General features: G+C 39.5%; 1 protein-coding gene across 26 annotated transcripts in view; it reads right to left on the reverse strand.

Moving 5' to 3' along the window:
• The window catches only part of LOC130923821 (protocadherin gamma-C5-like), a 313,176-nt gene that overhangs the window by 97,066 nt on the left and 198,076 nt on the right, over positions 1 to 18,034 (reverse strand). Inside the window, exon 1 of one of the 26 annotated variants that reach the window (XM_057849863.1) lies at positions 14,161 to 16,721. The exons of 21 other annotated variants lie outside the window; for them this stretch is intronic. In XM_057849863.1, coding sequence (XP_057705846.1) covers positions 14,161 to 16,545 — 2,385 coding nt within the window. In that variant the 5' untranslated portion in view covers positions 16,546 to 16,721. Of the gene's footprint in view, positions 1 to 1,757; positions 4,737 to 5,791; positions 8,673 to 10,160; positions 13,731 to 14,160; positions 16,722 to 18,034 lie in introns of those variants that run through there. 4 more of the 26 variants (XM_057849876.1, XM_057849859.1, XM_057849870.1 and 1 more) reach the window with 4 other exon arrangements.

Genomic DNA, 18,034 nt, shown 5'->3' on the forward strand with positions numbered 1-18,034 from the left:
GTATCATAAGTTCTCTTCAACTGTGAGGGACGGAATCTAATACAAAAATCCAGAAAATCACATTGTATAATTTTTAAATAATAAATTTGTATTCAAATGCCTGAAATAAGTATTTGATACATTACCAACTAGTATATATTTTGGCTCTTAGTTCTTTTTTTAAGAACCCCTCCTGTTCTCCACTCATGACCGGAAGTAACTGCACCTGTTTGAACTTCTTACCTGTATAAATGACACCTGTTCACATGCTCAAACAAACAAACTCCTACCTCTCCACAATGACCAAGACCAAAGAGCTGTGTAAGGACATCAGGGATAAAATAATAGACCTGCACAAGGCTAGGATGGGCTACAGGAAAATAAGCAAGCAGCTTGGTGAGAAGGTAACAACCGTTGGAGCGATTATTAGAAAATGGAAGAAGTTCAAGTTGACGGTCAATCTGCCTCGTTCTGGGTCTCCATGCAAGATCTCACCTCGTGGGGCATCACTGATCATGAGGAAGGTGAGGGATCAGCCCAGAACTACATGGAAGGACCTGGTCAATGACCTGAAGAAAGCTGGAACCACAGTTTCGAAGAAAACCATCGGAAACACATCACGCCGTCATGGATTAAAATCCTATAGCGCATGCAAGATCCCGCTGCTGAAGCCAGTGCATGTCCAGACACGTCTGAAGTTTGCCACTGACCATCTGGATGATCCAGAGGAGCAATGGGAGAAGGTCATGTGGTCGGATGAGACCAAAATTGAACTTTTTGGTCTAAACTCGGCTTGTCGTGTTTGGGGGAAAAAGACGGATGAGTGCAACCCCAAGAACACAATCCCAACCGTGAAATATGGAGGAGGAAACATCATTTTTTTGGGGCTGCTTCTCTGCCAAGGGTACAGGACGACTGCACCGTATTGAGGGGAGGATGGACGGGGCTATGTATCGCCAGATCTTGGCTGACAACCTCCTTCCTTCAGTGAGAGCCCTGAAGATGGGTCGTGGCTGGGTCTTCCAGCATGACAACGACCCAAAGCACACAGCCAAGGCAACTAAAGAGTGGCTCCGTAAGAAGCATCTTAAGGTCCTGGAGTGGCCTAGCCAGTCACCAGATCTGAACCCCATAGAAAAATCTATGGAGGGAGCTGAAAAGTCCGTGTTGCCCGGCAGCAGCCCCGAAACCTGAAGGCTCCGGAGAAGATCGACATGGATGAGTGGGCCAAAATCCCAGCTGCAGTGTGTGCAAACCTTGTCAAGGACTACAGGAAACGTTTGGTATCTGTAATAGCAAACAAAGGTTTCTGTACCAAATATTAAGTTCGATTTTTTTTTTATGTATCAAATACTTATTTCATGCAATTAAATGCAAATGTATTATTTAAAAATCATACAACGTGATTTTCTGGATTTTTGTATTAGATTCCGTCCCTCAAAGTTGAAGAGAACTTATGATACAAATTACAGACCTCTACATGCTTTGCAAGTGGGAAAACCAGCAAAATCGGCAGTGTATCAAATACTTGTTCTCCCCACTGTATGTATTGAACGGACATTTTTAAACAAGAAGAAACATAATTGGAGGAGATTATTTGGAGATAGCAGAAATTCGATGAATTTGTTACCACTTTCAGTGATATGAAACACCATTCTTAAAAACCAGTTGTTATAAGCTAATGGTGCCCTTATGTCTCTGACCATGGTTCTGATTCACAACACAGTGATGGTATGAATTAAGCACAATTTGGGGGGAAAAAGAGAGGGAAGTCTAACCTCGAGAGGTGAGTCTGGTTCATCAAGGATGTTCCTCTCCCTGTATAACTTCTGCATCGTCCCTGTAGAATTGGGGTCCATCACCAGAATATTGTGGCTAGAAGCCCTGTCCAATTTGCAGTCACTTTTCCTGGAGTCAGTAGTCCTGCACAACTCGTAATTGTACACGTGAGGGAGGGTCCCTGTTCCCAAAGTGTCCGAGTACCTTGGCGGGTAATACGGAATAACTGGCAGGTTGGAGTGCAGGATGCGAGATTGTCGCCACCTGTACACTTTGACTGATATGATGAGCAACAAACAGGTGATGAAGAGGAAGGAGACCACTGCCAAAGCCAAGACCAAGTAAAAAGTCAGCCTGTCGTTGTACTCCTTGTCATACATGCTAAAGTCAGTGAACTCTGACAGCACTTCAGGGAAGCTATCCGCCACAGCCACGTTAACAACAACAGTAGCTGAACGAGAAGGCTGCCCGTTGTCCTCCACTATAACAGTCAGTCTTTGTTTAACAGCATCTTTATCAGTCACTTGGCGGACAGTTCTTACTTCTCCATTGTGGAGGCCCACTTCAAAAAGCGCCCTATCTGTTGCTTTGTGCACTTTATATGAAAGCCAGGCGTTCTGTCCAGAGTCCACGTCCACAGCCACCACTTTAGTCACTAGATAGCCCACTTCTGCCGAACGTGGCACCATTTCAGCCAGCACTGAGCCACCTGTCTGGACTGGGTACAAGATCTGAGGCCCGTTGTCGTTAGCATCCTGGATTAGGATGGCGACGCTCACATTGCTGCTCAGAGGGGGGGAGCCTCCATCCTGAGCTCGGACTACAAAGTCTAATTGCTTCATTTGTTCGTAATCGAATGATCGAACTGAACTGAGAACACCAGATTCTGGATTTAAGGAAACAAAAGTAGAAACTGGACTGCCATTAATCTGTGTGTCTTCTAAAAAATAAGATATTCTGGCGTTTTGATTCCAATCAGCATCTCGTGCGATGACAGCAAATATGGAAACACCAGGAGGATTATTCTCTGCCACATTGGCTGTAAATATCTTTTTGGCAAAAAGTGGTGCATTGTCATTCACATCTGAAATTCTGAGATGTAACTTTGATGAGCTGGATAGAGGCGGTGTTCCGAGATCTGTGGCAGTAATTGTTATATTATATTCAGAGACTGATTCTCTATCAAGAAACTGATCTGAAATTAAATTATAGTAGTTCGTTAAAGATGTCTCTAATTTAAAGGGAAATTTTCCATCAATGGTACATTCAATTTTTCCATTTCTGTCAGAATCGACATCTTTAATGTTAAGAATCGCAACTGTTGTACCGGGAGGTGAGTCCTCTGATAGAGGACTTGAAAATGACATTATATTAATTACTGGAGCATTGTCATTTACGTCAATAACATCAAATATAACTTTACTTGTCCCAGTCAGCCCACCTTGATCTTTTGCTTCTACCCTCACTTCATATTTTTTGTTTTTTTCATAGTCTACTTGACCAGAGACATAAATAGTTCCAGTGTTTTCATCAATACTAAATATATCTGCAGCACTTCCTTTCATTTTAGACAAACTGTAAGTAATGAGTCCATTTGAACCACTGTCAGCATCTGTGGCATTGACTGTAATTATACTAATTCCTTTCATTGTGTTTTCAGTAACAGAGGCTTTATATTCTGATTGATTAAATATTGGCCGGTTGTCATTTAAATCTAAAACATTTATTTCTATATTTACTGTACCAGATCGCTGGGGTGTTCCTCCATCAACAGCGATTAATTTTAAGGACAGATGCGGATGTCTCTCTCTGTCTAAAGGCTTCTGAAGCACCATTTCAACATATTTGCTGCCATCTGGGTTTGCATGTTGATTCAATATAAAATTGTCGTTTGGTGACAAAATATAATTTTGCAAAGCGTTTTGACCCACATCTTGATCTTCTGCATTCCGTAGTGGAAATTGCACTCCGGTTGCAGTCCCTTCACTAATTTCAAATAAGAGTGCATTATCCTTATTAGGAAACGTGGGCGCGTGATCATTTATATCCAAAACCTCTATAATTATTCTGTGCAACTCCATCGGGTTTTCTAAAATGATCTCAAAGCTGAAACTACACGGCGTCACATCTCCACAAAGCTGCTCTCGGTCTATTCTGTCATTGACGACCAAAAGCCCTTTGTCTGCCCTCAGCTCAGTGTACTGGATGTTTTCTCCCGTCACGATGCGGGCCCGCCCTGCTCTCATCCTTTTTATATTTAAGCCAAGATCGTGTGCAACGTTACCAATGACGGAGCCTTTCTTCATCTCTTCGGGAATAGAATAACGAATCTGAGCAGCCACTGCATTTAACATGCAAAAAAAGAACAAAATACTCAGCATTTGCTGGCTTGGTGTTCCACAAAACAGTCGCCATCTCCAGTGCGCGTCGGGGAAACATCTTCGCCGTGCCATATTCCAACGTTAGATAATACTCCAAATGCTTGAATATCACAGCTTCCTTTTTAGATTATCCGTTTTCAGGAGATAAAAATGATCGAGAGACAAAACCGCTTGGAACGACGCGTTCATTCTTTTGTGTCCTCAAACTAAAATGAACAGAGCGAGTAGCTTCACTGCGCAGTCAGCCTAGTACCGACAGAATGGAAGAATGAACCTTAAACTGGCCAATAGCGTCCCTTAGAGTAGAAATGATGTATGTCATGCTTTGGTTTCACCCCTGAACACTGATAATAATTCTATACATTCATACATTCAATTATTATCCCTACCGCGTACCTTCACAAACATAAAAAAAAAAAAAGTTAAATTAAGGTAAAGTTAAATAACATTCATAAAATTATGAGCTATATTTTCATTCAGCTCAACAATTACTAACTCAATAATGCTGGAGCAAATGAACGTATCGTTGTGTCGACAAAGACACTTTTCCTAATCTTATTTTCCAATATTGTTTTTACGTTAAAGGCTTTGTAATATAATCAGTAATATATCCTATATTCTATTCTATTCAGAATAGAAGATATAAATTACTTGTTCTATCAGTCATAACCCGTTTTACCCAAATAAATCAATTCAAAAGACCAACAAGAAAAAAATATCACAGCTTAATTTGCTTAAAGCCCAAGGAAACAATTAGATAGATATACAGGGATTCAAAAATAATTTGCCAAAACCATTGCGGTATATTAAAAACAAAACATAACAACAATTATTAATAATTAGCTGGATACAAGTATTGTATATAACTTCAAGTTTTTATTTCATGCTTTACAAGTGCTCAATATGACCACCACCAGCAGCATGGACAACATCATGCCGATATGACCTTTAATTTGTTAAAATTACTTACTTGTTAAAAAGATTGATTCTTATTTTAATTCTTATTAAATTAAATTATTTAATTAAATTAATTGATTAGTAATTCATAATTCAGTCTATTTCAATGATTTTAAAATCAATAAATGTGTGATAATTTTGGCACGTTCTTTTTGAATCACCCTGTATTATACTGACATTTAAAGAGCCAACATTGAGAATTATAAAATCAATTTGATTTGCAATACCTACCATGCAAGCAACACGAAGTGGACGCAAATGACCATGCATTCCAAAAGAGTGATTTAACACAAATTGATTTTTTTTACACAAGTTGCCAGGTATCAACAATAACAAAGTGAAGCTATACAGTATATTCATATATAAAATCCCATGCCAGAACTGACAATTTCTCCAACATATTTCACACAGAGTAAGTGGATCCTTTTTATGTAAACTTATGTGTTTGATGTGTGTGTGTGTTGGGGGGGGGGGGGTGACCTAGGATTCTTTCTCTGATTAAATACATTTATGATATATGTCCACTTTCAGCTACATTACATTAATACTGTCACAGCCTGGTTTAGGATGATAAGATCTCAGTGAAATTCTAAACATCAACCATTCAGTACTAAGGACAGCACCATAGCGGTATTAGAAATTCCCTCAAAGACACATTCACTAAATACAAAGGCATGGCGATACTTATGACTCACCAGTGTTGACATTTGGGAAAAATTTCCTGACAGTTCCTTGTTCAAGTGAGACGTATCAGGATCAGGTCCATCCACACTCACTAAACTTTGACTCATGGCTTGCATATTTTTCATGTCACTCTTCCTGGAGTCAGTGGTCCTGCACACTTCATAATTGTACACGTGTGGAAGAGTACCCGTCCCCAAAGTATCCGAGTACCGTGGTGGATAATATGGAATGACGGGCAGGTTAGTGTGGTACAGCAGACGAGATTGTCTCCACCTGTACACTTTGACCGATATGATGAGCAGTAAGCAGGTGATAAAGAGGAAGGAGACAACTGCCAAAGCCAAGACCAAGTAAAAAGTCAGCTTGTCGTTATACTCCTTGTCATGCATGCTAAAGTCAGTGAACTCAGACAACACTTCAGGGAAGCTGTCCGCCACCGCCACATTAACAATGATGGTAGCTGAACGAGAGGGCTGCCCATTGTCCTCTACAACAACATTTAGTCTTTGTTTGACAGCATCTTTATCAGTCACTTGGCGGACAGTTCTTATTTCTCCGTTGTAGAGGCCCACTTCAAACAATGCTCTGTCTGTAGCTTTTTGGACTTTATACGAGAGCCATGCGTTCTGTCCAGAGTCTACGTCCACAGCCACCACTTTAGTCACCAGGTAGCCAATGTCTGCGGAACGAGGCACCATTTCAGCCAGCACTGAGCCGCCTGTTTGGACTGGGTACAGGACCTGAGGGCCGTTGTCATTGGCGTCCTGGATTAAGATGGCAACGCTCACGTTGCTGCTCAGGGGAGGGGATCCTCCGTCCTGAGCTCTGACACGGAAGTGGAAGTCCTTCAGCTGCTCATAGTCAAAAGAACGAACTGCGTGGATGAATCCACTCTCAGCACTAACCGACACATATGAGGAGATTGAAACTCCGTTAACAAAGGAGTCCTCAAGGATGTAAGAAATGCGAGCGTTTTGGTTCCAATCAGTATCCCTGGCTTTTACAGCCAATATGGACAGACCGGGTGTGTTGTTTTCAACTATGTAGGCCTCATAGGAGCTCCTCTCAAAAGCAGGTGCGTTGTCATTTACATCTGATATGTGTAAAGTTAGACTGACGCTGCTGGAGAGCGAGGGCACACCTTCATCAGAACACGTCACTGTGATGTTATACTCGGATGACCTTTCTCTGTCTAAATCATTATCTGTCACTAAACTATAAAAGTTATTTTCTGACGTTTTGAGCATAAATGGAATATTTTCATTGATGTAACATTTTACCATGCCATTTTCTTCCGAATCCAAGTCTTCTACACTGATTACAGTTACAACAGTATTCACAACTGCATCTTCTGATATCACATTTGATTTGGACATAATATTTATTTCAGGTTTGTTGTCATTTACATCTTGTACTTCTATGATCAACTTACATGAATCTGTGAGACCTCCGTCGTCACTTGCGAGTAAGTTAATTTGGAAATGTTTTGACTTTTCAAAATCTATATTTCCAATTAATGACACCTGGCCCTTTTCTTTATCTACACCAAATATATATCTCACATTGTCTAGGGTGTTTGTAATTGAATATGATATTTTAGAGTTTAAATCTCCATCTGCATCAGAGGCAGAAACAGTGGCCACATTTGTTCCTAAAGGTGAATTCTCAGAAACAGTAGCTTTGTATGTGGATTGTGTAAAAACGGGGGCATTATCATTAGCATCTAACACTGTAATAAGAATCAACATCGTTCCTGACATGCGTGGCTCTCCTCCATCTACAGCTGTTAACACGAGAGACATTTGCTCCTCCTTTTCTCGGTCTAAAGGCTTTTGTAAAACCATTTCCACATTTTTATGTCCATCTGCATTATTTTGCATCTTAAGAGCAAAATTATCTGTTGGTTTTAACTCATACATTTGAAGGTCGTTAATTCCAACGTCAAGATCTACTGCCCTTTCTAAAACAAATTTGGCTCCTACATTTGCAGACTCGCTTATTTTAAATTTCATTTCATTTTTTTCAAAGCTTGGCGCATTATCATTAATGTCTGTAATCTGCACAGTGATGCTATAAAATTCAATAGGATCTTCCAAAATGATCCGAAAATGCAGCACACAAAGCGCTGTGTGTGCGCAAAGAGCCTCTCTGTCGATCCTCTCTTTAACGAGGAGGACTCCTTTCTCTCGGCTCAACTCGATGTATTCCTCATTGTTCCTGGAATAGATCTTGGCTTTGCCTGAAATCAAACGTCGTATTTCCAGACCTAAATCTTGTGCTATGTTGCCCACTAAAGATCCCCTGCTCATTTCCTCTGGAATCGAATAACTGGCCTGGCCGTACACTGCGTCGAGGGCAAAGAGAGACACAAATATCACTACTTGCCCATTCATTGTTCTATCCAATTCTTCCCGGCGGAGCTCCTCTCTGCTTTTATTCCAATAAAATAAGATACTCCTCGCAGACAAATGTCGAAAAAATCCACTCTTAATCGAAGTAAATCATCATTAGGTCCAAATATATGTCTTTAATTCGACGAGCACGTCGCAAGATCCGTTCTCCTCCCGTCTTGTTGTCTCTCTGTACCGTTGACGTAAAATAGGAGGCTCGCCTCAATTCCTGCTCCCAGTCACCAACTTTTTGGTCTACAGCGTCCCTAAGAGTCTATATTGCAACACTGCAAGATGGAAAATGCCATGTCCGTTTCCAAAAAATAAAAAAAATCCTGAGACAGACAGCATATAACCTGTAGAAGCCACTAAATCTGTCTCTACATCAAATTTAGGGATATTATTATGTGCTGCCACAAGATGGCACACCTCAGTATCACGCATGTATTGTACAATCAATGTAAAACAAAATAAATTGACGCCTGATAAAATAAAAAAAAAAAAAAAAAGAAAAAAAAAAAAGAGAGAAAAGAACTGCATCAACGACTACTAACAAACAAGACTGACTTACTACAGCTATACAACACTCGGGACCTGAAAAAACAACAATTAAACAGCACAAGTATGATAGGCTGGTTAATATATTAGCTATATACATACTGTAATAAATATTTTTTCTTTTGTCACTGTAACCACGTCAATAAACTGAAACTATACGGGGACGTTTGAACAAATCACTTTGTATAATTGATGGTTGTTACGACATAGTTCTGTATTATTGTTGTTGATTTGGTCTTAATGTATTGTACATTGAACATTTTCATTTGATACATTTTTAAAAAGAAAGTATTTCACTTGTTGTCACTCTTTAATTGTCAATTAGGCTATTGGCTTGAAAAGTAAAAGTTAAAGAGAGTGCATTATTTTTCAAATGGTAAAAATAGTATATTAGAAAATTAACATGCTGAGGACAAGACACTGTCTTCTATAAACATTTAAATCATACTCTATAGTTAAATCAAAGAAGGGAACATTGGAAAAAAAATAACTGGCATGAGGGGCAGCTGCGGTCAAATATCATTCAATTAATTTCCTGTGAAACTTATTGTAAAAAAACATTTTCAAATGCTGGCAGCTTTTATTTGAAAGTTATATCTATATTGGCATATACTGTAGGTAAATATTGAAAATGATAATATGGTTCAAAGTAAAGAATTTTGATTTTTCACAAAGAAAAGAAAATGTTTGATTGTCTGCTAAATAACAGCATCAACATTCTGACTGACACAGAGCTATTAATGTCCAAGGTGTGGACTCAAATTATTTGAATTCTAACTGAGGGAACCAAGACAGATAACCAATTTCAAAGATCCAACCAGCACAAATATAATAATTTCAATGCCAAACACAGCATCAAAGGCAGAAATCTATTCACATGTTCAGTTTTTTTCAATACAAGGCAAACAAGACATGTTGGAGCTATAAACCTATTTTGATTGACGGGGATGAAGATGCGCTAAGCACCATGCCGTCGAAATAGTTTAATAAAGTGAATTGCGCAAAACTTGGTTGTTTTACTACTCTAAACATGCAATGCAATTTCAGTGAATTTATTGATTACGGATCCGATATTACGACAAACTGCACTAATTATTTGTGAATCAATGATCATTCAGATGCGGAATACAATATTAATGTATGGAAGAACACACATTATCAACTAGAACAGTCCAGTAGTGTAATTTAATACACTCTAGCTAATTTTTGAATGAGACTGAATAAAATATATTTGAAAATGACATGATTACTCAAGGTAAGCTCTCCGTGGTGCTGAAACACAACTGTGCATATTTTTCTCAGCAAGCTAACTCAAGTAAAATGAAAACAATACCTCTTACTTTGAATATTTGCATTCGGTGTCAGTTATAGTAAAATGGAGACTTCCAAGATATCCCTCTAATATTACACATTAAAATGTAGGAAAACTAACCTCAAGAGGAGAGTCAGGTTCATCCAGGATGCTTTTTTCTCTGTACATCTTCTGCATGGTCCCTGTAGAACTGGGGTCCATTACCAGCACATTGTGACTAGCAGCTCTGTCCAATTTGCAGTCACTTTTTCTGGAGTCAGTGGTCCTGCACACCTCGTAATTGTACACATGAGGGAGAGTCCCCGTCCCTAAAGTATCTGAGTACCGTGGAGGATAATATGGAATGACGGGCAGGTTGGAATGGTAGAGGATCCGAGACTGTCTCCACCTGTAAACTTTGACTGATACGATGAGCAGCAGGCAGGTGATGAAAAGGAATGACACCACCGCCAAAGCCAAGACTAGGTAAAATGTCATCTTATCATTGTACTCCTTGTCGTGGATGCTAAAGTCAGTGAACTCTGACAGCACTTCAGGGAAGCTGTCCGCCACTGCCACGTTAACAACAACTGTGGCTGAACGGGAGGGTTGTCCGTTGTCTTCCACGACAACAGTCAGTCTTTGTTTGACAGCATCTTTATCAGTCACTTGGCGGACGGTTCTTATTTCTCCATTGTGGAGACCCACTACAAACAGCGCCCGGTCTGTGGCTTTCTGCACTTTATACGAGAGCCAGGCATTCTGTCCAGAGTCCACATCCACAGCCACCACTTTAGTGACAAGATAGCCCACGTCTGCTGAACGAGGCACCATTTCGGCCAGCACAGAGCTGCCTGTCTGGACAGGGTAAAGGACCTGAGGGCCATTGTCGTTGGAGTCCTGGATCAGGATTGCCACGCTCACGTTGCTGCTCAGAGGAGGGGAGCCTCCATCCTGAGCTTTGACGCGGAAGTGGAACTCTTTGAGTTGCTCATAGTCAAAAGAACGAACTGCATGAATGACTCCGCTCTCAGCACTAACGGACACGTATGAGGAGACCGGCACTCCGTTAACAGAGGAATCCTCCAGGATATAAGAAACACGAGCATTCTGGTTCCAGTCAGCGTCACTAGCTTTTACAGTGCATATAGAGAAACCAGGTGTGTTGTTTTCTACAACTGAGGCCTCATAAGAGCTTCTGTCAAAGACAGGTGCGTTGTCATTCACATCTGAGATGTGTAAATTGAGAGTGACACTGCTGGAAAGGGAGGGCACGCCCTCATCGGAACATGTTACTGTGATATTATACTCGCCTGACTTCTCTCTATCGAGTTCACTATCCGTCACTAATGTATAAAAGTTATTTTTTGAGATTTTCAAATCAAATGGAATATTTTCATTTACAAAACAATTCACGTTTCCATTTTCTCCTGAATCTAAATCTTCTGTATTGATCATTGTAACAGCCGTATTTATTTCAGCATCCTCAGATACAACATTTGATTTGGACAAAATGTTAATTATGGGCTTGTTGTCATTTACATCTAATACATCGATTATTAACTTACAAGAATCAGTGAAACCTTCATCATCACTTGCGAGCAAATGAACTTGAAAATGTCTGGACTTCTCAAAATCTATATTTCCAATTAATGAAACCTGGCCATTTTCTTTATCTATATCAAATATATTCCTAACGTTGTCATGAGTGTTTGTTATTGTGTATGTTATTTTAGAGTTCAACTCGCTATCTGCATCAGAAGCAGAAACAGTGGCCACAATTGTACCAACAGGTGAATTCTCAGTAACGGTTGATTTATATGTGGGTTGTGTAAAAACTGGAGCATTATCGTTTATGTCTAACACTGCAATAAGTATCAACATTGTTCCTGACATCCGTGGCTCTCCTCCATCTACAGCTGTTAACACGAGAGACATCTGCTCCTCCTTTTCTCTGTCCAAAGGCTTTTGTAAAACCATCTCCACTTTGTTATTTCCAGCTGCGTTATTTTGCAATTTAAGGGCAAAATGGTCTGATGGTTTTAATTCATAATTCTGAAGGTCATTAATTCCAACATCATGATCTATTGCCCTTTCTAGAACGAATTTCGCACCAACTGTCATTGACTCACTTATTTTAAAATTCATTTCATTTTTTTCAAAGCTTGGCGCATTGTCATTAATGTCTGTAATCTGCACAGTGACGCTGTAAAGTTCCATTGGATTCTCCAAAATAATTTCTAAATGAAGCGCGCAAAGCGCGGTGTGCGCGCATAGAGCCTCCCTGTCGATCCTCTCTTTAACAAGGAGGACTCCTTTCTCTCGGTTCAGCTCGATATAGTCCTCATTATTCCTGGAATAGATCTTTGCTTTGCCCGAAATCAATCGTCGTATTTCTAAACCTAAATCCTGTGCTATGTTGCCTACTAAAGATCCTCTGCTCATTTCCTCTGGTATAGAATAGCTGGCTTGGCCGTACACTGCGTCGAGGGCGAAGAGAGAGACAAACATCAGTACTTGCCCATTCATTGTTCTGTCCAAATCTCCCCTGCGGAGCTGCACGGTGCTTGTATTCCAATAAAAAAATTCTGTTTTCTGTCAAATGTCGAAAATAATCCAGTCCTAATTGAGGTAAATAATAATTAGGTCAAAATGTGTTTTTTATTTGACAGGAACGTCGAAAGATCCGTGCTCCTCCCGTCTTGTTCTCTCAGTGTTCTGTCGACGTAACACGGGAGCCTATTCTCCAATCCTCCTCCCAATCATCAACCTTCTGGTCAACAGCGTCCCTAAGAGTCCATTTTGCAACACTGCAGGATGTTACTAAATCAACTGATATGTGTGAAATTGAGGGATATTATTCTATGCTACCACAAGGTGACATATTATGCGTTCACAAATGTAATGGAGTCAGCAAACCAATTCCTCAGCGACAGTACACAAACATGCTAACACATGCTAAAGTCACACATTAACAGTTTATAAATTACTCAGTGATTTCTTTTTCCTGTTGCAAACATTGTGCAGCTCTATATATTTAAACATTACAGGATCGTGTTTATTATTTTAATTGTTTATTTTTTGGAATTATTTTCATTAACTGAGCAGTGTTCCTTTTTATATTGATTTCCTGAATTTTCAACAATAAATTGGCCTATTTCCGTAGAAACTCAAAGAAACATTTGCAATTAATCAGGGTGTGTGATGGACTGGCAGTCATTAAAAAAATTAAAAAGTGATATTTAAAGAGAGGGAATTTACATTAGCAATGCATTTAAGATGTGCAGTAAATTCTACTATATGTTGTAGCACAAATACTTCAGACTTTACAATTGATAAACATATTAATGTAATTGAGGAATAAAGAATATTGGAATCCATTTTTTGAACAATGGGATTGGTTTGCAATGACAGGGTGATAATCTTTTTTTATTTGCAATTTTATTTGGCATGATAGTGGGGGCAGTTGAGTCAAAATGTCAAGTTCTTACAAGTTCCTTTGAAGCTATGTAATAAAATAAAAACTTCAACGGCTCGTCTCTGTGGGGTTACAGTACTTGCTTTTTTGGATATTCAGGGTAATGTTAAAAGTTCATAATATACATATTTACAGTATATATTTTCAAAACAAAAGGATGACTTGTTAGTTCTGTGAATATCTCAGCCTTTTGGCAGATTTAACTTTTTAACAACTTTTTAACATTGAAGAAAAGCATGCATCTGAATGCCAGCTCTCTATGGTGCTGAACATAAACATTAACTGCTTTAATGTTTATCAATGAACAAATTCAAGTAAAATAAAACAAAACAACAACATTTAAATAGTTGTGTAAAAATAACTTTTGACTTTTGAGAAATAGCCACTAAACCTAACACATTTCATGAATGAGGTAGTTTTAGAACAAGGCCTGAGTCGACTCTGCTGGTCTTTTGGAGCTACAACTGGTGGAAATAATATGCTATCCATGGTGCTGAAGCTCAACAATTGCATGTTTCTGAGTGAGCAAACTCAAGTAATTAAAAATACATTTGGGTTTGACCTTGGAAATATGGAATTTGTGTATGTAATCTGATAAAGGAATTGGTTAAAAGAATTACCAAACAGAGACAGGGAAAATAAAATACATATGTTAAAACTAACCTCTAAAGGAGAGTCAGGCTCATCCAGAATATTCTTTTCACTTTGTCTCATCGGCATGGTCCTTGTCAGGGTAGGGTCCATCACCAGCAAATTGTGACTAGCAGTTCTGTCCAATCTACAGTCACTTTTCCTGGAGTCAGTGGTCCTGCACACTTCATAATTGTACACATGCGGGAGCGTCCCCGTCCCTAAAGTATCCGAATAACGTGGCGGATAATACGGAATGACGGGCAGGTTGGAGTGGTACAGGATGCGAGACTGTCTCCATCTGTACACTTTGATTGAAATGATAAGCAACAAGCAGGTGATGAAGAGGAAGGAGACCACAGCCAAAGCCAAGACCAAGTAAAAAGTCAGCTTGTCGTTGTATTCCTTGTCATGCAAGTTAAAGTCAGTGAACTCTGACAGCACTTCAGGGAAGCTGTCCGCTACCACCACGTTAACAATGACTGTGGCTGAACGAGAGGGCTGCCCGTTGTCCTCCACGACAACAGTCAGTCTTTGTTTGACAGCATCTTTATCAGTCACTTGGCGGACAGTTCTTATTTCTCCATTGTGGAGGCCCACTTCAAACAGCGCCCTGTCTGTGGCCTTGTGCACTTTGTATGAGAGCCAGGCATTCTGTCCAGAGTCTACGTCCACAGCCACCACTTTAGTCACTAGGTAGCCAACGTCTGCCAAATGAGGAACAATTTCAGCCAATACTGAGCCACTCGTCTGTAGAGGATAGAGGACCTGAGGTCCATTGTCATTGGAGTCCTGGATGTGGATGGTCACACTCACGTTGCTGCTCAAAGGAGGGGAGCCTCCATCCTGAGCTTTGACGTGAAAGTGGAACTCTTTGAGTTGCTCGAAGTCAAAAGAACGAACTGCGTGAATGACTCCACTCTCAGCACTGACAGACACGTATGAGGAGACTGGCACTCCATTGACAGAGTAATCCTCCAGCATGTAAGAAACACGAGCATTCTGGTTCCAGTCAGCATCACTTGCTTTCACAGTGCATATTGAGAGACCGGGTGTGTTGTTTTCTACAACTGAGGCCTCATAAGAGCTTCTGTCAAAGAGAGGGGCATTGTCATTCACATCTGAGACGTGTAAATTGAGAGTGACACTGCTGGAGAGGGAGGGCACGCCCTCATCGGAACAAGTCACTGTGATATTATACTCGCCTGACTTCTCTCTGTCTAATTCGCTATCTGTTACGAGTGTATAGAAATTGTTTTTAGAGATTTTCAAAACAAATGGAATATTTTCATTTATGAAACAATGCACATTTCCATTTTCTCCCGAATCTAAATCTTCTGTATTGATCATTGTAACGGCCGTGTTTATTTCAGCATCCTCAGACACGACATTTGATTTGGACATGATATTAATTACAGGCTTGTTATCATTTACATCAAGTACATCTACTATTAACTTACAAAAATCGGTGAAACCACCGTCACTTGCAAGCAAATTAATTTGAAAATGTCTAGACTTTTCAAAATCTATATTTCCAATTAATGAAACCTGGCCGTTTTCTTTATCTACATCAAATATATTCCTAACGTTGTCTAGGGTGTTTGTTATTGAGTATGATATTTTAGAATTCAAATCACCATCTGCATCAGTAGCAGAAACAGTGGCCATGATTGTACCTACAGGTGAATTCTCAGTAGCAGTAGCTTTGTATGTGGATTGTGTAAAAACAGGGGCATTATCATTAGCGTCTAACACTGTAATGAGAATCAACATCGTTCCTGACATACGTGGCTCTCCTCCATCTACAGCTGTTAACACGAGAGACATTTGTTCATCCTTCTCTCGGTCTAAAGGTTTTTTTAAAACCATTTGCACATTTTTATTTCCATCTGCATTATTTTGCAGTTTAAGAACAAAATGATCTGGTGGTTTTAGTTCATAATTCTGAAGGTCGTTAATTCCAACATCAAGATCTACTGCCCTTTCCAAAACGAATTTTGCACCAACTGTCATTGATTCACTTATTTTAAATTTCATTTCATTTTTTTCAAAGCTTGGCGCATTATCATTAATGTCTGTAATCTGCACAGTGACGCTGTAAAATTCCATAGGATTCTCTAAAATAATTTCTAAATGCAGCGCACAAAGCGCAGTGTGTGCGCAAAGAGCCTCCCTGTCGATCCTCTCTTTAACGAGGAGGAGTCCTTTCTCTCGGCTCAACTCGATGTATTCTTCATTGTTCCTGGAATAAATCTTGGCTTTGCCTGAAATCAAACGTCGTATTTCCAAACCTAAATCTTGTGCTATGTTGCCCACTAAAGATCCCCTGCTCATTTCCTCTGGTATAGAATAGCTGGCTTGGCCAAACGCTGCGTCGAGGGCGAAGAGAGAGACAAACATCAGTACTTGCCCATTCATTGTTCTGTCCAATTCTCCACTACGGAGCTCCACGCTGCTTGTATTCCAAAGAAAAATTCTCTTTCCGGTCAAATATAAAAAAAAATAATCCACTCTTAATCGAAGTATATAATAATTAGGTCAAAACGTGTTTTTTATTTGATAGGCACGTCGAATGATCCATGCTCCTCCCGTCTTGTTCTCTCTGTGTTCTGCCGACGTCACACGGGAGCCTATTCTCCAATCCTCCTCCCAATCATCAACCTTCTGGTCAACAGCGTCCCTATGAGTCCAGTTTCCAACACTGCAGGATGGAACATGTCAACTCTATTCCACATTACAAACGCCGAACAATACTGCATGGAACCTGGATAAAAATTGATTTTACGAAATCAACTGATCAACTGAAATTAAGGGATATTATTCTATGGTGTCACATGTTCACAAGTGTACTGCAGTCAGCAACCCAATTCCTCAACGACAGTACACAATCATGCCAAAGACATGCTAAAGGCACACATTAACAGTTTATAAATTCAGCATTTGTCCCATTAAACAATAATTCAGTGGTTTCTTTTTCCTGCTGCAACCATTGTGCAGCTCTATTAACACATTATAGATTTTTTCCTATTTATTTCAATGTTTTATTTTTAGGAATTATTGTCACCAACTGAGCAATGTTCTTTTTATAAGGATTTCTGAAATTTTAACAATGAACTGGCCAAGTTCCTTGAAATTCAAAGAACCATTTGCAATAAATCACAATGTGTGACTGATTGGCAGTCATTTAAAATAAAAGTGAATTTTAAAGAGGTCATTTACATCAGCAAGCAGCACGGTAAAAATGTACATTCTAGTTGTTTTGCCCCCTTTATTTTGCCTTAATATTGCCATGTGTTGTACGGGTGCACTGACCCTTCAAGACAGTGAGGAAGTTGGTGCGCGCGAATGTGCTCCAGTCCAAGCTCGGTAGAAAAGAAATGTAAATTGTGTGGATGTGTGGCACATTTTAAGTTCTTACATTGTATATTTAAAGGGAATGCCAAACATTTTTGTTAATATTTAAGATGTGTCTGATTGTAAAGCACACTAATTGTTTTTGTGTAATTCGATGTTACAGTTTCACACCTGCCATGTAAATTGAGGTCCAAACCCATCCTAGCTTCTGTAAATTATTTTATGGAGGCCTTTAACTCGCTGGATAGCAGAAAGGCTCTGTGAGTCCAGTGCACTAGTAGTTAATGGTAGCTAATGTATGTTGTGGCAAAAATGCCTCAAAAGTTATTATCAAATCACATATTTAACAAAGTAAGGAATAAAGAATATTGTCATACATTTTTGGAACAATGAGGCTAGTTTGCAATGACAGACTTGTAATCTTGTGTATTTGCAATTTTACTTGGCATGATGGTGGGGGCAGTTAAGTCAAAATATCACGTCCATACAAGTTCTTTGAAACAATGTATTAAAAAAAAAAAAATGCAATGGCTCCTCGATGTACTTGCTTTTT

The sequence above is a fragment of the Corythoichthys intestinalis genome, chromosome 11, assembly GCF_030265065.1.
Source record: "Corythoichthys intestinalis isolate RoL2023-P3 chromosome 11, ASM3026506v1, whole genome shotgun sequence".
NCBI lineage: Eukaryota > Metazoa > Chordata > Actinopteri > Syngnathiformes > Syngnathidae > Corythoichthys > Corythoichthys intestinalis.